Here is a 13,840-nt window from a genome sequence, read left to right on the forward strand (position 1 = left end):
CTGTTTGTTTCCGTAGAGAGCTGGAATGATTTATACCACTAGCTCTGCCCCATTTCTTTGGGGGACCCAGAACTGATTTACACCACTGGATCTTAGTCTGCCTTCTTAAGTCTTGGAAAAAAGACTGCCATTCTGGATTGTTCCACCAGAAATTAAGTCCTCTGTAATGGACACAAAAAGGGGTTGAAGTCTTGACTATTGGCATTGTTGCTCATAAGTTTCAAACTTTGTGCTAATTCAATCTTTTTTCCTGTCTGATTTTCGTTTTGCAGCATCTGTTTCAGGATCACTCTTTCTCCTCCACCTCTTCCCTGTAGAAGAGGAGGAGAGGAGCTGGATTATTTATTTATTTATTTAACAGTTTTATATACCGACCTTCATAGTAAATAACCATATCAGATCGGTTTACAATAAACAAGAAAATAACTGGGGTCGCAATTCAAGTGAACGAAAGGTAAACAATAGGTAGGAATGAGTCAAAGTTACAATCAACAGGGTAAGGGAACTTGGAAGCTTGCAGGAAGCTGGAAGGAAGACAAGGCAGGAAATAAATAAAAACAAAGTGATAACATAGTGCGTACGAGTTAAAGCTTAATGGTGCTTTAATCTGGAAGAGTCAGAGTCCATTTGCGTGAGGACAACTAGTGCTTGTCTGGTGGGTCGGCGAAGGCTTGGTGAAAGAGCCAGGTTTTAAGTCGTTTTCTAAAAGTTAACAGGCAAGGCTCTACTCTGAGGCTTGATGGGATGCTATTCCAAATAGATGGGCCAGCTATTGAAAAAGCTCTGTCCTTTGTCATCGAGAGGCGTGAGGCTTTAGTAGGAGGGAATTTCAGAGTGCCTTTGAGAGTATCTCTGGTTGGTCTGTTAGAGGAGTAGAGTTTGAATGGGATTTCCAGGTCGAGTTGAAGATGATGATGGATAGCTTTATGAATTACTGTGATCGATTTGTATAAAATTCTGAAATTGACTGGTAACCAGTGTAGGTTCCTGAGGATGGGAGAGATGTGTTCGCTGCGTCTGGTACTGGTCAGCAATCTCGCAGCCGCGTTTTGTAACATCTGCAGTGGTTTGGTAGTGGATTTGGGGAGGCCTAGGAAAAGGGCACTGCAGTAGTCTATTTTGGCGAACAGTAGCGCTTGGAGGACTGTCCTGAAGTCGTGGAAGAATAAGAGTGGTTTGAGACGTTTCAGAATCTGTAATCTGAAGAAACAGTCTTTGGAGGTTGTGTTGACCATTTTCTTAAGGTTTAGTCGATTGTCTAGTATTACCCCAAGGTCTCTAACCTGCTTGCAGGTAATGTGAGGGCTGTGTGGTGATGGTGGGGAGATATTGATTTCGTTTGAGGAGATGTAGAGCAGCTCTGTCTTAGAGGCGTTGACAACCAGGTTTATGCTGTTAAGTAGGTTAGTGATGGATAGAAGGCAGTTGTTCCAATGGGTGAGCGCTTTTGAATTAGATTAGAGATTTTGATTAGATTAGATTTGCTTTTGATTAGAGAGCAGAGTGGCTGTTCTCTGCTCTGTCTGCTCCAGGCTTTCCTGCTCCCCATCGGAACCACTAGGCGAACTAGGCCTGGGCCTAGGGCGTCAACCATTAGAGGGGTGTGAGCCATGTGGGGCCGCGAGCGGCGGTGACAAAGAGGAGTGGAGATTGCCACACGGCTCGCACCCACTAATGGGGGGTGGCTGTGCGGCCTGGGGGGGGGGGGGTGGAATTCCTCTTTGCTGCTGCGGCGCTGCCACTTGAAGCATCACGTGGCTTGCGCCCCCTAATGAGGGTGGCAGCACAAACAGGGGTGGGGGGAGTGGATGCAAGGCAGAAGGTGCCTAGGGTGCCTAATCCCCCTGCTCCGGGCCTGCCTGCAGCCTACCTGAGGAGGAAGGGCTGGAGCTGAATACCCTTTCTGCTCTACCTCTTTAAGACTGAAAGGAAGTGGTGGAACTGAGTTCCAGGCCGTCCCCGCCCCCCCCCCACAAATTAAGCCCTTCCTGTTGTAAAGTGCACTGTCTTTCCTAGTGTTCTTGCTTAATGCACTACACTCTGAACTTGTGCCAGAGGGAGCAGGCTGCCCGTGACTCAGTAGCTTTGCAAGACAAAGGTTACCAGATTGTAAACTGCTGTGGGAGTAGGTGTGGTAATTACAGAGCGGTTAGAGCAGTGAGCCAGGAAACAGGAGAAGCCCTGCCCGCCAGGGCTTGCAGCTTCAGGGACCTGTGGCACCGAGCAGGCCATTTTTCATCTGCTTTTCCTAATTGTTATTACGGTGTTTCCCAACATTTTCAAGCTCAAGGCACACCAACCTCAACAAAAATGTCGTATGGCACACCGGTCTCCATGGGACAGGCAGTGCGGACATGTAGAGGACTCATATGGCCAAAAGAAGAGAGAGGGAAACACTGAGAGCCCCACTAGTCTCTACTCCAAATTTTAAAGCAAAGGGGTTTGGAGGGAGGGCATGAGACATACGAACCCATCAAGATGGACTAGTTCCCCCTGCATATTATATTCTGCCATCTGGCTCTTCAAAGCAGATTACATTCAGGTACTCTACGTATTTCCCTATCCCCAAGGGCTTATAATCTGAGCTTGTATGTCAGGCACCAGAGAATAAAGTGACTCGGCTAAGGTTAGAAGGAGTGAAGCCTGATTTCCTTGCTTCGTAGCCCACTGCTCTAGGTGACTCCTCCACTCTTTGGGCTAGCATACGAGTGCGAGAGAAGGGAGAAGTCAGTGTGCTGCACGCGCCCGGCTCGGTTAAGTGTTCCTTGCTGCTGCTCCCAGCGCCTGGTGCATGGCTATCCCGGTCTCATTCAGAATCTGCAAGGACTCGTAGGAGGTGACAAGAGGGGGAAAACAAGGAGGTGATGTATGCAGTGATGGGCTGCAGAAAGCGGGGGGGGGGGGGGGGGGGGGGGGGGGCCTGGCTAGCCACGCCCTGCATGCTGCCCATTGACTATCACTCCCTGGGATTCCTGCTGCAGCTGGGGAGAAGAGGCATGCACCAAATGTTTTTAAACATTTGGTGCATGCCTCTTAAACTGTATTTTTTTAAACTATTTTTTAAACTTTTAAACTTTAAACTGTATTTAAAGTTTAAAGTTTCTATTGGGAATATTGTTTATTACGTTACGCTCTGCTCTACACACATTGTTATCTGTAAACCGGGTTGATGTGATGCTAGTCATGAAACTCGGTATAACAAAAATAATAAATAAATAAATAAATAAATAAATAAATGTTCTCAAAAACTTCTACCTGTTTAAGAGCCATTGCTAGTGTCCCTTGTGACTGCAGGGGTGCCGATAGCAGAAACCCAAGTGCTGGTCCGGATCTGAGCATCAGGTGGTGATGACTTCCCTGGCACACTGGTTGGGAAACACTGGGTTATTACACCCGCTTACAATATGCCCTGAGAGCTCAGATAAAATAGACTTCAGAAAAGTGGAAAAAAATATAGAAGAAATACAATATCATTGGCAGAAGAAAAAGACACTTCTAACAGAGTCCAAAAGAAGAGTGAGTGGAGCCAAGGAACGGGGAAGCTGATATTTGAAGGATCCAGTTAGTACTGCTGCTTTAAACATAGGAGCTGATTTACTAAACTGTTAGGGCAGTAATGTGCCCCCCTCCCCATTGCTTGAACGACTGAATTGGCTACCTGTGGCCCAAGGAGTAAGATTTAAAGTTCTAACCTTGGTTTAAAAGGCCATTAAGGGGGAAGGACCCTCTTGTTTAGTTAATCTGTTATTTGACTTTGGACCCCTCGCTCTTTGCCCTCAGCAGGCAAGCAGTTACTTATTATACCCTCAGTATTTTATTTATTTATTTATCTATTTAGTGATTTTTTTTATATACCGCGGTACGTTAAAAACATCACCTCGGTTTACAATAAACAATAAATCAGCAACAAGCTTTACAGTAAAAGAGGGTAAGAGACCTGCCAGTGAGCCTTTTTTTTGTAGCAGGGCCTGTATTGTAGCACTATTAACCTTTCTCTGTTGAGAAAATATGTCCATTCAGTCCTACTCTCTCTTTCTTATCCTTTAGCCAGTTAACCAATTCATAATAGGACATTTGCTAACCTAGGGGCCGACGCAAAAAAAAGTTGCGCTGAAAGCGGGCGCTGTGTGTTCAGCGCCCGCTTTCCTAACGCGCCCCCAGGCACCTCTCCTGGGGGCGTGATGCAATATTTAAATTAGGGCTCGCGCTGTCGAGGAGGCGCTCGGGGCGATTGGGCACCCCTAGCGCCTCCTTGACAGCGTGTGCCGGAGAGAGGTCCGCTGTCGGTGGCTGTCCGCTGGTTAAGAAAACGGACGCTGAATTTATCAGCGTCCCGTTTTTCCTAACCAGTGCACATGCAGGGCTTAGGAAAATGGTCGCTGATAAATTCAGCATCCATTCTCCGAACCTGATTACTGGCACCAGAAGGAGTGTATAAATCAATATTATAGCGTCGGGCACTTAATATTTATTTATTCAGTCCCTCACTTACTGCTGATTGGTCCCCTTTACTGTCACATGACAGTGAAAGGACCAACCACCTTTCAGAAGGCTGTCCTGAAAGGGGATTGCTCCTTTCACTGACAAATTTCAGTGAAAAAGACCAATGGGCAGTGAAGGAGTGAATAAATTAATATTAAGTGCCCGACGCTTTAATATTGATTTATACACTCTTTCTGGTGCCAGTAATCAGGTTCGGAGAATGGATGCTGAATTTATCAGCGTCCATTTTCCTAACCCATGCATGTGCCAGGGGTTCAGGAAACAGACGCTTATCAACTGAGCATCCGCTTCCTGCACCCCACTGCCAGCGCTTTTTTAAAACTTTTTTAAAATTATTTTTTTAAAGAGCTGTTCCTCCTACTTAATATCCCAAAGATATTAAGTAGGAGGCAATACAGTTTTTTCTGCTTTTCTGTACTAGTTGTTGTGGCGCTCAGCAATTAAAGCCCGCTCCGGGCAGGCATTAATTTCTGATCACTAAAATGTGCCTCCTAGACTCACTTTTTTTTTTTTTTTTTGCATTGGGAGTGAATAGCTAATGGCCTCATTCACATGCATTTGCATGTGTTGAGCGCTATTGGTTTCACTCCGCGTTGGACGTGCGTTGTAGAGGCGCTAATCCCTTAATCCTGTGCCCCCTGCTTTCAATCTGATAGATGTAATGAACTGATGGTCCTTCCCAGACAAATTGCCGCTGTTATACAGGATAATACTATAGAGTTCAGGTCTCTTTGTGGGAGTTGTTTTGGCTTTTGTTTGGAAGAGGCAAAGAAGGAAGGCCCACAGGATCTATTTACCATTCCTGTTCACTAGAAATGGCAGTGGGTTTTTTTTTTTACATCCTCTATGTCACTTTTTAGTGCTTGTTTCCTGTGTGTGGTGTGAAAGTGCTGTTCATGTGTTTGGGTTGGCCCCAATCCAGGAAGCAATACATGTCAAATGCTGCTTAAAATGAATGGCGTGTGTGATAATATGTGTTTCCTTATTTAGTGCTAGAAGATTTCTCATAAGACATGTTACAAATAAAAAGAAGGAAAAAATATCAGATCTCTGTTAAAGTGTGATAAACAGCTTTTAGGTTGGGTAGGTGCTGGCTCCACTGTCTCTGCATTCCTCCAGCGATAAAAGACCCTTTGTAAGAACAAGTTACTCAAGGGAAGCCTTCTGAAGCTAACTGTGCCTGCCAGCCCAGATCTGCTCAGTTTTCTGATCAAAATCCTTGTTTCTTAGCGTCCAATCAGATGAATCCAGAACAAGTTTGTCGTGCATCTCTACCAGCAGTTGGAGACGGAGCAAACTGACGTCACGGTATATATATATACCCCTGCAGTGACATCAGGCTGCCAGTATTCTTCGTCTCCAGCAGATGGTGGACGTGCATCTCCCCACTGGGGATTACCTCATTTTAAAGAAAAGGAGATTTCAGGAAATAAATTCACCCCGCTCTCCTGCGGTGATACCAAATGGTCCCTCCCCCAGTTGAGAATTCCTGAGTTGATTTCCGTGGTTCCCCAGATGAGTGCCTTGGTCCATTAGCTGATTTTTCAGCCAGCGTGAACTTAGCTGCTTGAGCAGCTGAAAGGCAGCGGGTGCAGGAAGCCAAGCATGGCTGTGACGGCGCATGCCCTCTCCCCTTGCAGTCAGAGACCGTCTCAGTACTCAGACAGGAAAAGTGAGCTTCGGTAAGTTTAAAAAAAAAAAAAGTTTATACAGAGACTTAGAAGGAGGTTTTTTTGTTGTGTAGGGCTTCCTCCTCCCCCAGTCTCTGTGCTCGGTGTGCCAGTCTGACATTCGTCCCGCTCCGAGGTCGAGCGACATGGGCAACCTGGCGGGTTGAGCAGCCTCCTTAGACTAGGCCCTGCTCCGAGGCTTTTCGCTGCGTGCCACGTGGTAGGCCACAAGGGTTCTTCGCGCGTTTTCTAAGGCTGCCCTCTACAGGATTGTTGGTCCATCATGTGCATCTAGCTGTGCATCAAGGTTGTGCACCCAGTTTTTGGATGCACAGTCAGGCCTTCTGGTCCGCGTGCCCACTTTAAACGCCGTTTACCTCTGCGCACAAGTACTGTGTGCTTAAGTTTTTTCTGCGCTTAATTTTTGGCCGCCTAGGTAAGTGCCTAAGTGTGGGTGCCTGAGTGTTTGACACATAATTTTTGAGCGCTTAGTTGAGCACATATAAAAAAAAAAAAAAGTAAAACTGCTAGACACATGACTCCGGCCATTGCTCAGGGCACTGTTGGCCCTAATGACGCCTGTAACTAAGAAGACTGAGTGTCTTTCTCTTTGCATTGCTTGTCATATTCGGGCGTCTCAGCCAGGAGTGCCCGCTGATTTGTGCCAGCATTGTTTGGAGGCTCAGGGAGAATTGTCTTCCTTTGATTTCACTAAACCTGGTTCTTCCCAGCTGGATGTGGGTCTGGATAAAGACAATTAAGGTGGGGCACCTGATTTTGGAACTCCCCTGATTTCTCAGCAGGGGAAGGTAGCTCAGTGAGTACTCCTCAGGTTCCTCAGCCCCATCCAATGCTCCTCGGGCAGAGGCGCAGGTAGGAACCTTTCATGGACCTTCTGTTGAGTACTCCTAGAGCAGCAGCAGAACCTCTGGATAGAGATCCGGATGGCATGGATGATGACACCGATCCTGCCTCTCTGGAGAATGATGAAATCCCTCCTGGATTAGCACCGTATAGAACTATCTTACGGTTTTTTCATAGGGATGAACTGCCAGCTCTGATTTCCCAGACCTTGACAATGCTTGGAGTTCCTGGGGCAGATTCAATGTCTGAGCCAAAGAGAAATTACATTTTGGTTTCCTTGCGTAAAGCCTCTTGTTTTTTTCCCATGATGGAGGCCAGTCAAGAACTGATTGATCTTGAGTGGGGCACCCCAGAAGCTAATTTCAAAGGGGGTTGGATTTTGGAAGGCCTGCCAGCAGCGGCAAGGACGGCTCCCTTGCCGTCCGAGGACCCCAGAAGGAAGCAGGAGCAGCTGTGATGGCCACAGCCGCGTGGTAAGGCTCCCGGCAGCTCGGCCCAGCCACGCAGGGCAAGAGAAGAATGCGGCTTCCATGCCACGTCGGGGAGAGCAGGAGACTGCTGCGGCCTCCGGGCCGCGAAGGAGCGCCGCGCTGAAGAGGACCTCAGCGGCCCGACTGGCCGCAAAGGTAGGGGCCTGCCTGCGCTTGTCGCGAGCAGGTTCACAACATTGCCTGATTCAGGGGTCGGATAAATGGTGGATCCTTGTCGGCTCATCCTGATATGACCCATTTTCTGAAAGGAATGAAACATCTTTGTTCTCCTTTGTGGTTTCCGGTGCCTCTATGGGGTCTTAATATGGTTTTGGTTTTGCATTTTTTTGGCAGGTCCTACATTTAGACTACTACTTACTCTGTCCTTGCGGTTGCTGACCTTGAAAACCGTGTTCCTTGTGGCAATTTGTTCTGCGTGTAGGGTTTCCGAACTACAGGCCTTGTCTTGCTGGGAGCCATTTCTCCAGGTGACTCCAGGGTCGGTACAGCTGCGTACTGTTCCTTCTTTTTTACTGGAGGTGGTCTCTTGAATCAATCCATCTCCCTGCTGTCTCTGGACAGAGAGAGAGAGAGATGTAGAGGAGTATCGTCTGTTGTGACCCTTGGATGTCAAAAGACATATTACCAAGTATCTGGAGGTTACTGAGCCTTTGTGGAAGTCGGATCGCCTATTTGTCCTTCACGGTGGTACTAGACAGGGAGAGCCAGCCTTGCGGGCTGGATTAAGGAAGTTGTCATGCCCAGTAAATGCTGGGAAGCCGTTACCTAGCCAGGTTAGGGCTCATTCAATTCAGACTCAGGCAGTGTCATAGGTGGAAGTTAGATTGTCTCCCATCGACATTTGCTGAGCTGCGACGTGGTCCTCCTTGCACACCTTTTCCAGGTATTATCGTCTGGATGTGCAGACCCAAGAGGATGCAGCCCTTGCAAGTGTGGTTTTGACAGCACCGCAGGCAGCCTCCTGCCCTATTTGGGAGTAGCTTGGGTACATCCCACTTGTTCTGGATTCATCTGACTGGATGCTAAGAAATGAGAAATTACTACTTACCTGATAATTTTCTTTTCTTTAGGATAGTCAGATAAATCCAGCATCCCGCCCTTGGCTGCCAAATGATTGTGCTATGGTCCTTCTATGTGGATATGTGTTCCAGGAGTTACTGGTAAATGTTAATCCAGTCCCTAGACGAGTGTTGATGTATTCTTTGCCTGAGCTCAGTGTTTCCTGTTGGCTGACTACTGAAATGGTTATCTGTTATTGATCAAGTTTTGTTAGTCTGTCCACAGTTGACTTTTGAAGAGAATACTGGCAGGCTGATGTCACGGCAGGGGTATATGTACTGTGACGTCAGTTTGCTCTGTCTCCATCTGCTGGTAGAGGTGCATAACCCACTGGTTCTGGATTCATCTGACTGTCCTAAAGAAAAGGAAATTATCAGGTAAGTAGTAATTTCTCATTTTCCACAATAGGATTCTGCATATTGGAAATAGGTTCCAAAGCACAGGATGTGTTTATTATGTAGGTGATGACATCCAGCAATTGGCCGATATCATTGTACAATGCTGTTCTATTGACTATGGATTGTTTTTTGACCTTGCCTGTTTAAAACTATGGGATATGTATGTGATAATGAATATTTGAGCGTTAAGTTGAGCAGGTGTGTCCAGCAAGCCGTTCCTTGCACAAGCATTGCAAAGGTATTGTTTCTCTGCATTGAGTTTTATTACTTTGGGCACAGTTCAAAAGTCACTATGACCTGATAGATCCTGCATTGTGCAATCATTTTTACCAAAGGAAGGAGGGAGTGTGGACAGTGACTGTTCAGTTAGGCACTTGGGATTAGAAGAGTACTGCAGATCATGGAAACGCGATTGGGGAGTACACCTCTCATTTAATTCCTAACAATGCATAAGGAGGAGGTATGGGGGGATGGCTAGAGAGGAGTAAAGAGACTGTTTTTTTGATAAACCTCTCCTAAAACCACACTAAACGGTGAAATGTATTTAAAAAAAAAAAAAAAAGAAAAGAAAAGAAAAACCTTTGCTAATTTTCTTGCTAGGCTTGCATGGGACAGCCTGCCTACCCTCTCACCATAATAATTTTATCTTTTCCATGTTTTGGGTCTGTCACACCATGAGTTCTGCTTTCCTCGTGGTTCATAATAGGGTATATCGTGTTACTGGAGACATGCTTCCCTATTCCTGTCCCTTATCAGTCGTAATGTCTTTTTTTTTTTAAATAGCAAAAAAGGATTCCTTTTTCCCTCGAACCTTCCAGTCCTGCGCTCTTATCATTGTTGTGGTGCTCCAAGAAAAGCCACAGCTGGGAGGTTATGGGGGGCGGGGGGAACCCCCCATAACATCTGGTGTTTGTGTAATGCTGGCAGCATAGGCAGTGCTGCCCATGCTAAATGATATGTTATCTCCACACCATGCTTTCTGTACCAAATGCCTGGAACAGCCTTCCTGAGCAGGTGCCTCCTGCTCCCATAGTCAGATCCCCACCTGACGTCTCATCTCGTGAGATTGCTTTTAAACCCTGGTTCTCCCAGTCCGTGGCCTTCTTGACTTTAACCATTTTCTAAGTAAAAAAACCTCCTAGAATGTCTTTGTCTTGACTAGAGTGCAGGCTCCACCAGCAGGGACGTAGCACTATAGCAATGATCAATAGTAGTATGGGCTTCCTCACTGTAGAGCGTGTACAGACCTTGAACTCAATAAAGCTGCCTGTAGAAAGAATTAGCCAGAGCAGGCACAAGGGTCAGATTCAGATTTTGGGGGAGAAGGACAAAAGTTTGCAAATCGGCTTGCTTGCAGCAGTTTGAGATGATGCAGCTTTTGCCCTTCTCACCCCCCCCTCAACCCCCTGGATGTAATTTCATTCAGGAAATCCTCATGCGAGGAAAAGCTTCTGCAAAGAAAAAAAAAAGTTGCTGTTTTGTGGGACTTCCTTCAGTTTTAGGGTGTCATTTAGTAAGCCGCGATATTTTACTGAGGGAGGCACAAAATATCGGGGGGGTCATCCCTGGGATATTTAGCCTCTCCCTGACAAAATTTTGCGGCGGTCACGCTGTGAGATTTTTGATCACAGGAGACATGCACGATCAAAAATTGTGCATCGAAATGGGGCTAACTCGTACGATGGTGGCTCACCTCGGCCGGGACCACCATCGCATTAATAACCCCCCCTCACCCCCCCCCCCCCGGGAGTGTCTGTGGACGCCATCACCACCCAACGCCGCCTTCTGAGGCAGCATTGATCTAAAAAATAAGAAACAAAAGGTTAGAAACCGCTTTTGAAGCCCCGCTCCCCTACCCAAACCACTCCCCTTGATCTTAAAACTTACCTCAGGACCCCAGCAAAACCATCTCCTTTTCAATTACCCTCCCCCAGCAGCAGCCCCCACCTTTTCCCTCTCCCTTCCACTCCTGGTCAGATTTGACAGAATCCCTGGGATCTCCTCCCCAAAACCCCTACCAGAAAAAGCAGGCCCTGGTGGTTTATGGTGGTATCACAACCCCCTGGTCCCCACCCCTAACTCTTCCAAGATTCATTGGGGTATAGTGGGGGCCCTCTCTAGCTCTAGGTCTGGTCAGGTGTTACCCTGACGTTTCTCCATCGCATGACTGGGCAAACGGGACTTCGTCCACGTGCAAAGACTGGTCCCCGGACTTTGTGCCTATCCCATAATAGGGGCCAAGTCAGGTTGATGCCATTTTGGAAAATAGCATTGACCAGGCTTGGAGCTAGGGCCCTCTCTATACCCCAACCAGTCTGCTGAGAGGTAGAGGGTGAGGGTGGCTCGGGGTGCCCCTACGTCACCAGGATCTATTTTTTTCTGGTAGGGGTGGGGTGGAGGGCTTAAGGGGATCACTAGACCCCAGGGATTATGTCAGATTTGACCAGGGAAGGAGGGAGAGGAAACTGCTGCTAGGGGGACGGTTTTGGAAGGGATGTTTTAAGACTAAGGGGGTTTGGGGAGGGGGTGTAGTGTTACTGCATGGTTTCTAATCTTTATTTTAACTTTTTCATTGTGCCCAGGGTGGGCGGGGGTCCTCCCCAAACCCCAGGGTTATTTCAGCATTGGGGGGGGGGGGTTATAATTATTGGCTGGCCTGTCTCTTTAACAGGCCTCCCGGTGACATCAGGATGTGCGCTATCATGCCAATGTCTCCAAGAACAAATAGCTACACTGACCTGAAATGTGATAAAATTACGTGGCTGAAGTTTTCAAAGAATTGATTATTGATGATCTGCTTTGCATGCATTTGGCAGTTTTTTGCATGCCGATGCATACAAAGCAGCTCATTTCAATAGGGGAGGAAATCTCTGAAGATATTGCCCTATAATGCAATAAACTGAGTTTAATGCATGATAAATGCTGTTCATCTTGTGTTATAGCCATGACATAGCTTAGTAAATATACCTTTTAGTTCTTTCAGGTAAAAGGTTACACAACTCTTTTTACTTTCAGTCTGTTTTCTATGGGAAACCCTTTTTCCCCCTTCCTGAACAAATCATACCCTGTTTCAAAATTATGTAAGCAAACTGGACTAGTGGAGGTCCATATTGAGACACTGGCTGGCAAGCAAAGTTAACCAGACAAATGTATCCGACTACCTTTTTTGGGATAGTCAGCAGTGCACCCATGCTCCTGAATATACCCGGTTATGTTACAGTTAGCTGGATAAGCCCTAACCTTATCCAGCTGTTAGCCAGATAAAGCTGAAAATCAACCAGAATGCACCCCACCCTGTGCCCGTGCTAGCTGGACGACTTTCTATTCAGATAAACAATTATCTGGCTATCTTGGTCAGCGTGGCGGTGTTTTCAAATCCTGCCATTTTTCTGGCTAAATTTGAACTTAGCTAGACAAATGGCACTGAATATTATTTATTTATTATTTATTATTTATAGACTTTTCTTTGCCGACATTCGTGAGGCACATCATACCGGCTTACATTGAACTGAAAGGAGGAAAATACAATGAACAGAATAACATGTCATAGTTAAACGCAAATGGTGTAAGATATATATGAACCTCCTGGTAGTGTTTTTCCACCATTTTTTAAAATTCTTGGTCCTTCCTGTGCCTAAAAGTTAATTATGGCCCCACGACTGCCAGTGCTGGACCATCGATCTTTAGACAGGCTCGGGCACTGAGTGATGGAGGTGGATGTGAAAAAGTGATCTCTGAATTCCCAAGCCCTGAGCTGTGACTGCTGAATAAGACTGTACATATCCTGTCACCTCCGGAAGGAAATTCTCTGATGATTAAAAAAAAAAAGTAATGGAAACAGCAGGTTTGGGGCTTGGAGATAAGAGATGCATAGCAAGAAGATTAAATGATTTCATTGTTTAGTACCAAAAAAAATGCAAGGGAAGCGAACGGCGTGTTATTGTGATCATGAGCAGTTCATTATGGGGATGTTAATTCTGCTTGCTCCTTCTTCGTCCCAGCAATCTATAACTACGATGCCACCCAGGACATAGAGCTGTCGCTGCAGGTCGGAGACACGGTTCATATCCTGGAGATGCACGAGGGTAAGTTCAGAGCAACCCCCTTTCCTGAAATGCCTCTTTCTATCAGAAGAATGCTGTTTCTCCCTCTCTTTATGCTGCCAAAGGACAGCAGGGAGCAATGGGCCTGGACCACAGACAAAAATTATGATGCAGCCGTGCAGTTGCAGAGATCATCTACAGAAGGCAGGTTCTGCGGCTTCTAAGGTTGTATCAAAAGACTTCCATGTTTTTGCCCAGGCGCTCAGTAAGTAGAGGGTTAGGGATAACTTTTCATTAACTGTATCCCACAGAGTATTGTACCATGGGAAGGGTAAACTTGCCTCTCACCATATCCCCCTGCACTTGATGTGGAAGCTGGGAGTTTTAGGCTGGAGCAGGCCCGTCCGTCTGCCATGGCCATGACAAGGCAAGCATGAATAATTTATCATTCGTAACTCATCTTAAAATGTCCATCAGTACCTCATTCACCTTTACATCAACTTAGTTACAGATGTTACATATCTGCATGCAGACACCTAGCACTAAGAGAGAGAAAAACAAATGGAGTTAATGATATCCAGTTGTTAATATCTTCTCAGTAACTTCTATTTTTGAGATATGGTTTTAAGATTGGGCCTTGCTACGAAATTTTGTTCCTCGTTCTTGAAACATCCCATTGTCACTTGGTAGTACGGTAGTTCATTGCAAGCAAAAATAACATTAATACTTAAAGCTGGTGGTCTGTAGGGCAGCCCCTGACTTTTACCCTGCTTGGAAAGATTCTGGGCTCTGAAGACGACTCTGAGCTCTAG

General features: G+C 46.3%; 1 protein-coding gene across 1 annotated transcript in view; it reads left to right on the forward strand.

The window, feature by feature from the left end:
* LOC115081971 (dedicator of cytokinesis protein 5-like) overlaps nt 1–13,840 on the forward strand; it is a gene marked incomplete at its 3' end in the record, with an annotated part of 108,351 nt that overhangs the window by 58,588 nt on the left and 35,923 nt on the right. The window contains exon 2 of the mRNA XM_029586208.1: nt 12,987–13,070. Within this exon, the coding sequence (XP_029442068.1) occupies nt 12,987–13,070 (84 nt within the window). The remainder of the gene's footprint in view (nt 1–12,986; nt 13,071–13,840) is intronic.

The sequence above is a fragment of the Rhinatrema bivittatum genome, unplaced genomic scaffold (assembly GCF_901001135.1).
Source record: "Rhinatrema bivittatum unplaced genomic scaffold, aRhiBiv1.1, whole genome shotgun sequence".
Lineage (NCBI taxonomy): Eukaryota > Metazoa > Chordata > Amphibia > Gymnophiona > Rhinatrematidae > Rhinatrema > Rhinatrema bivittatum.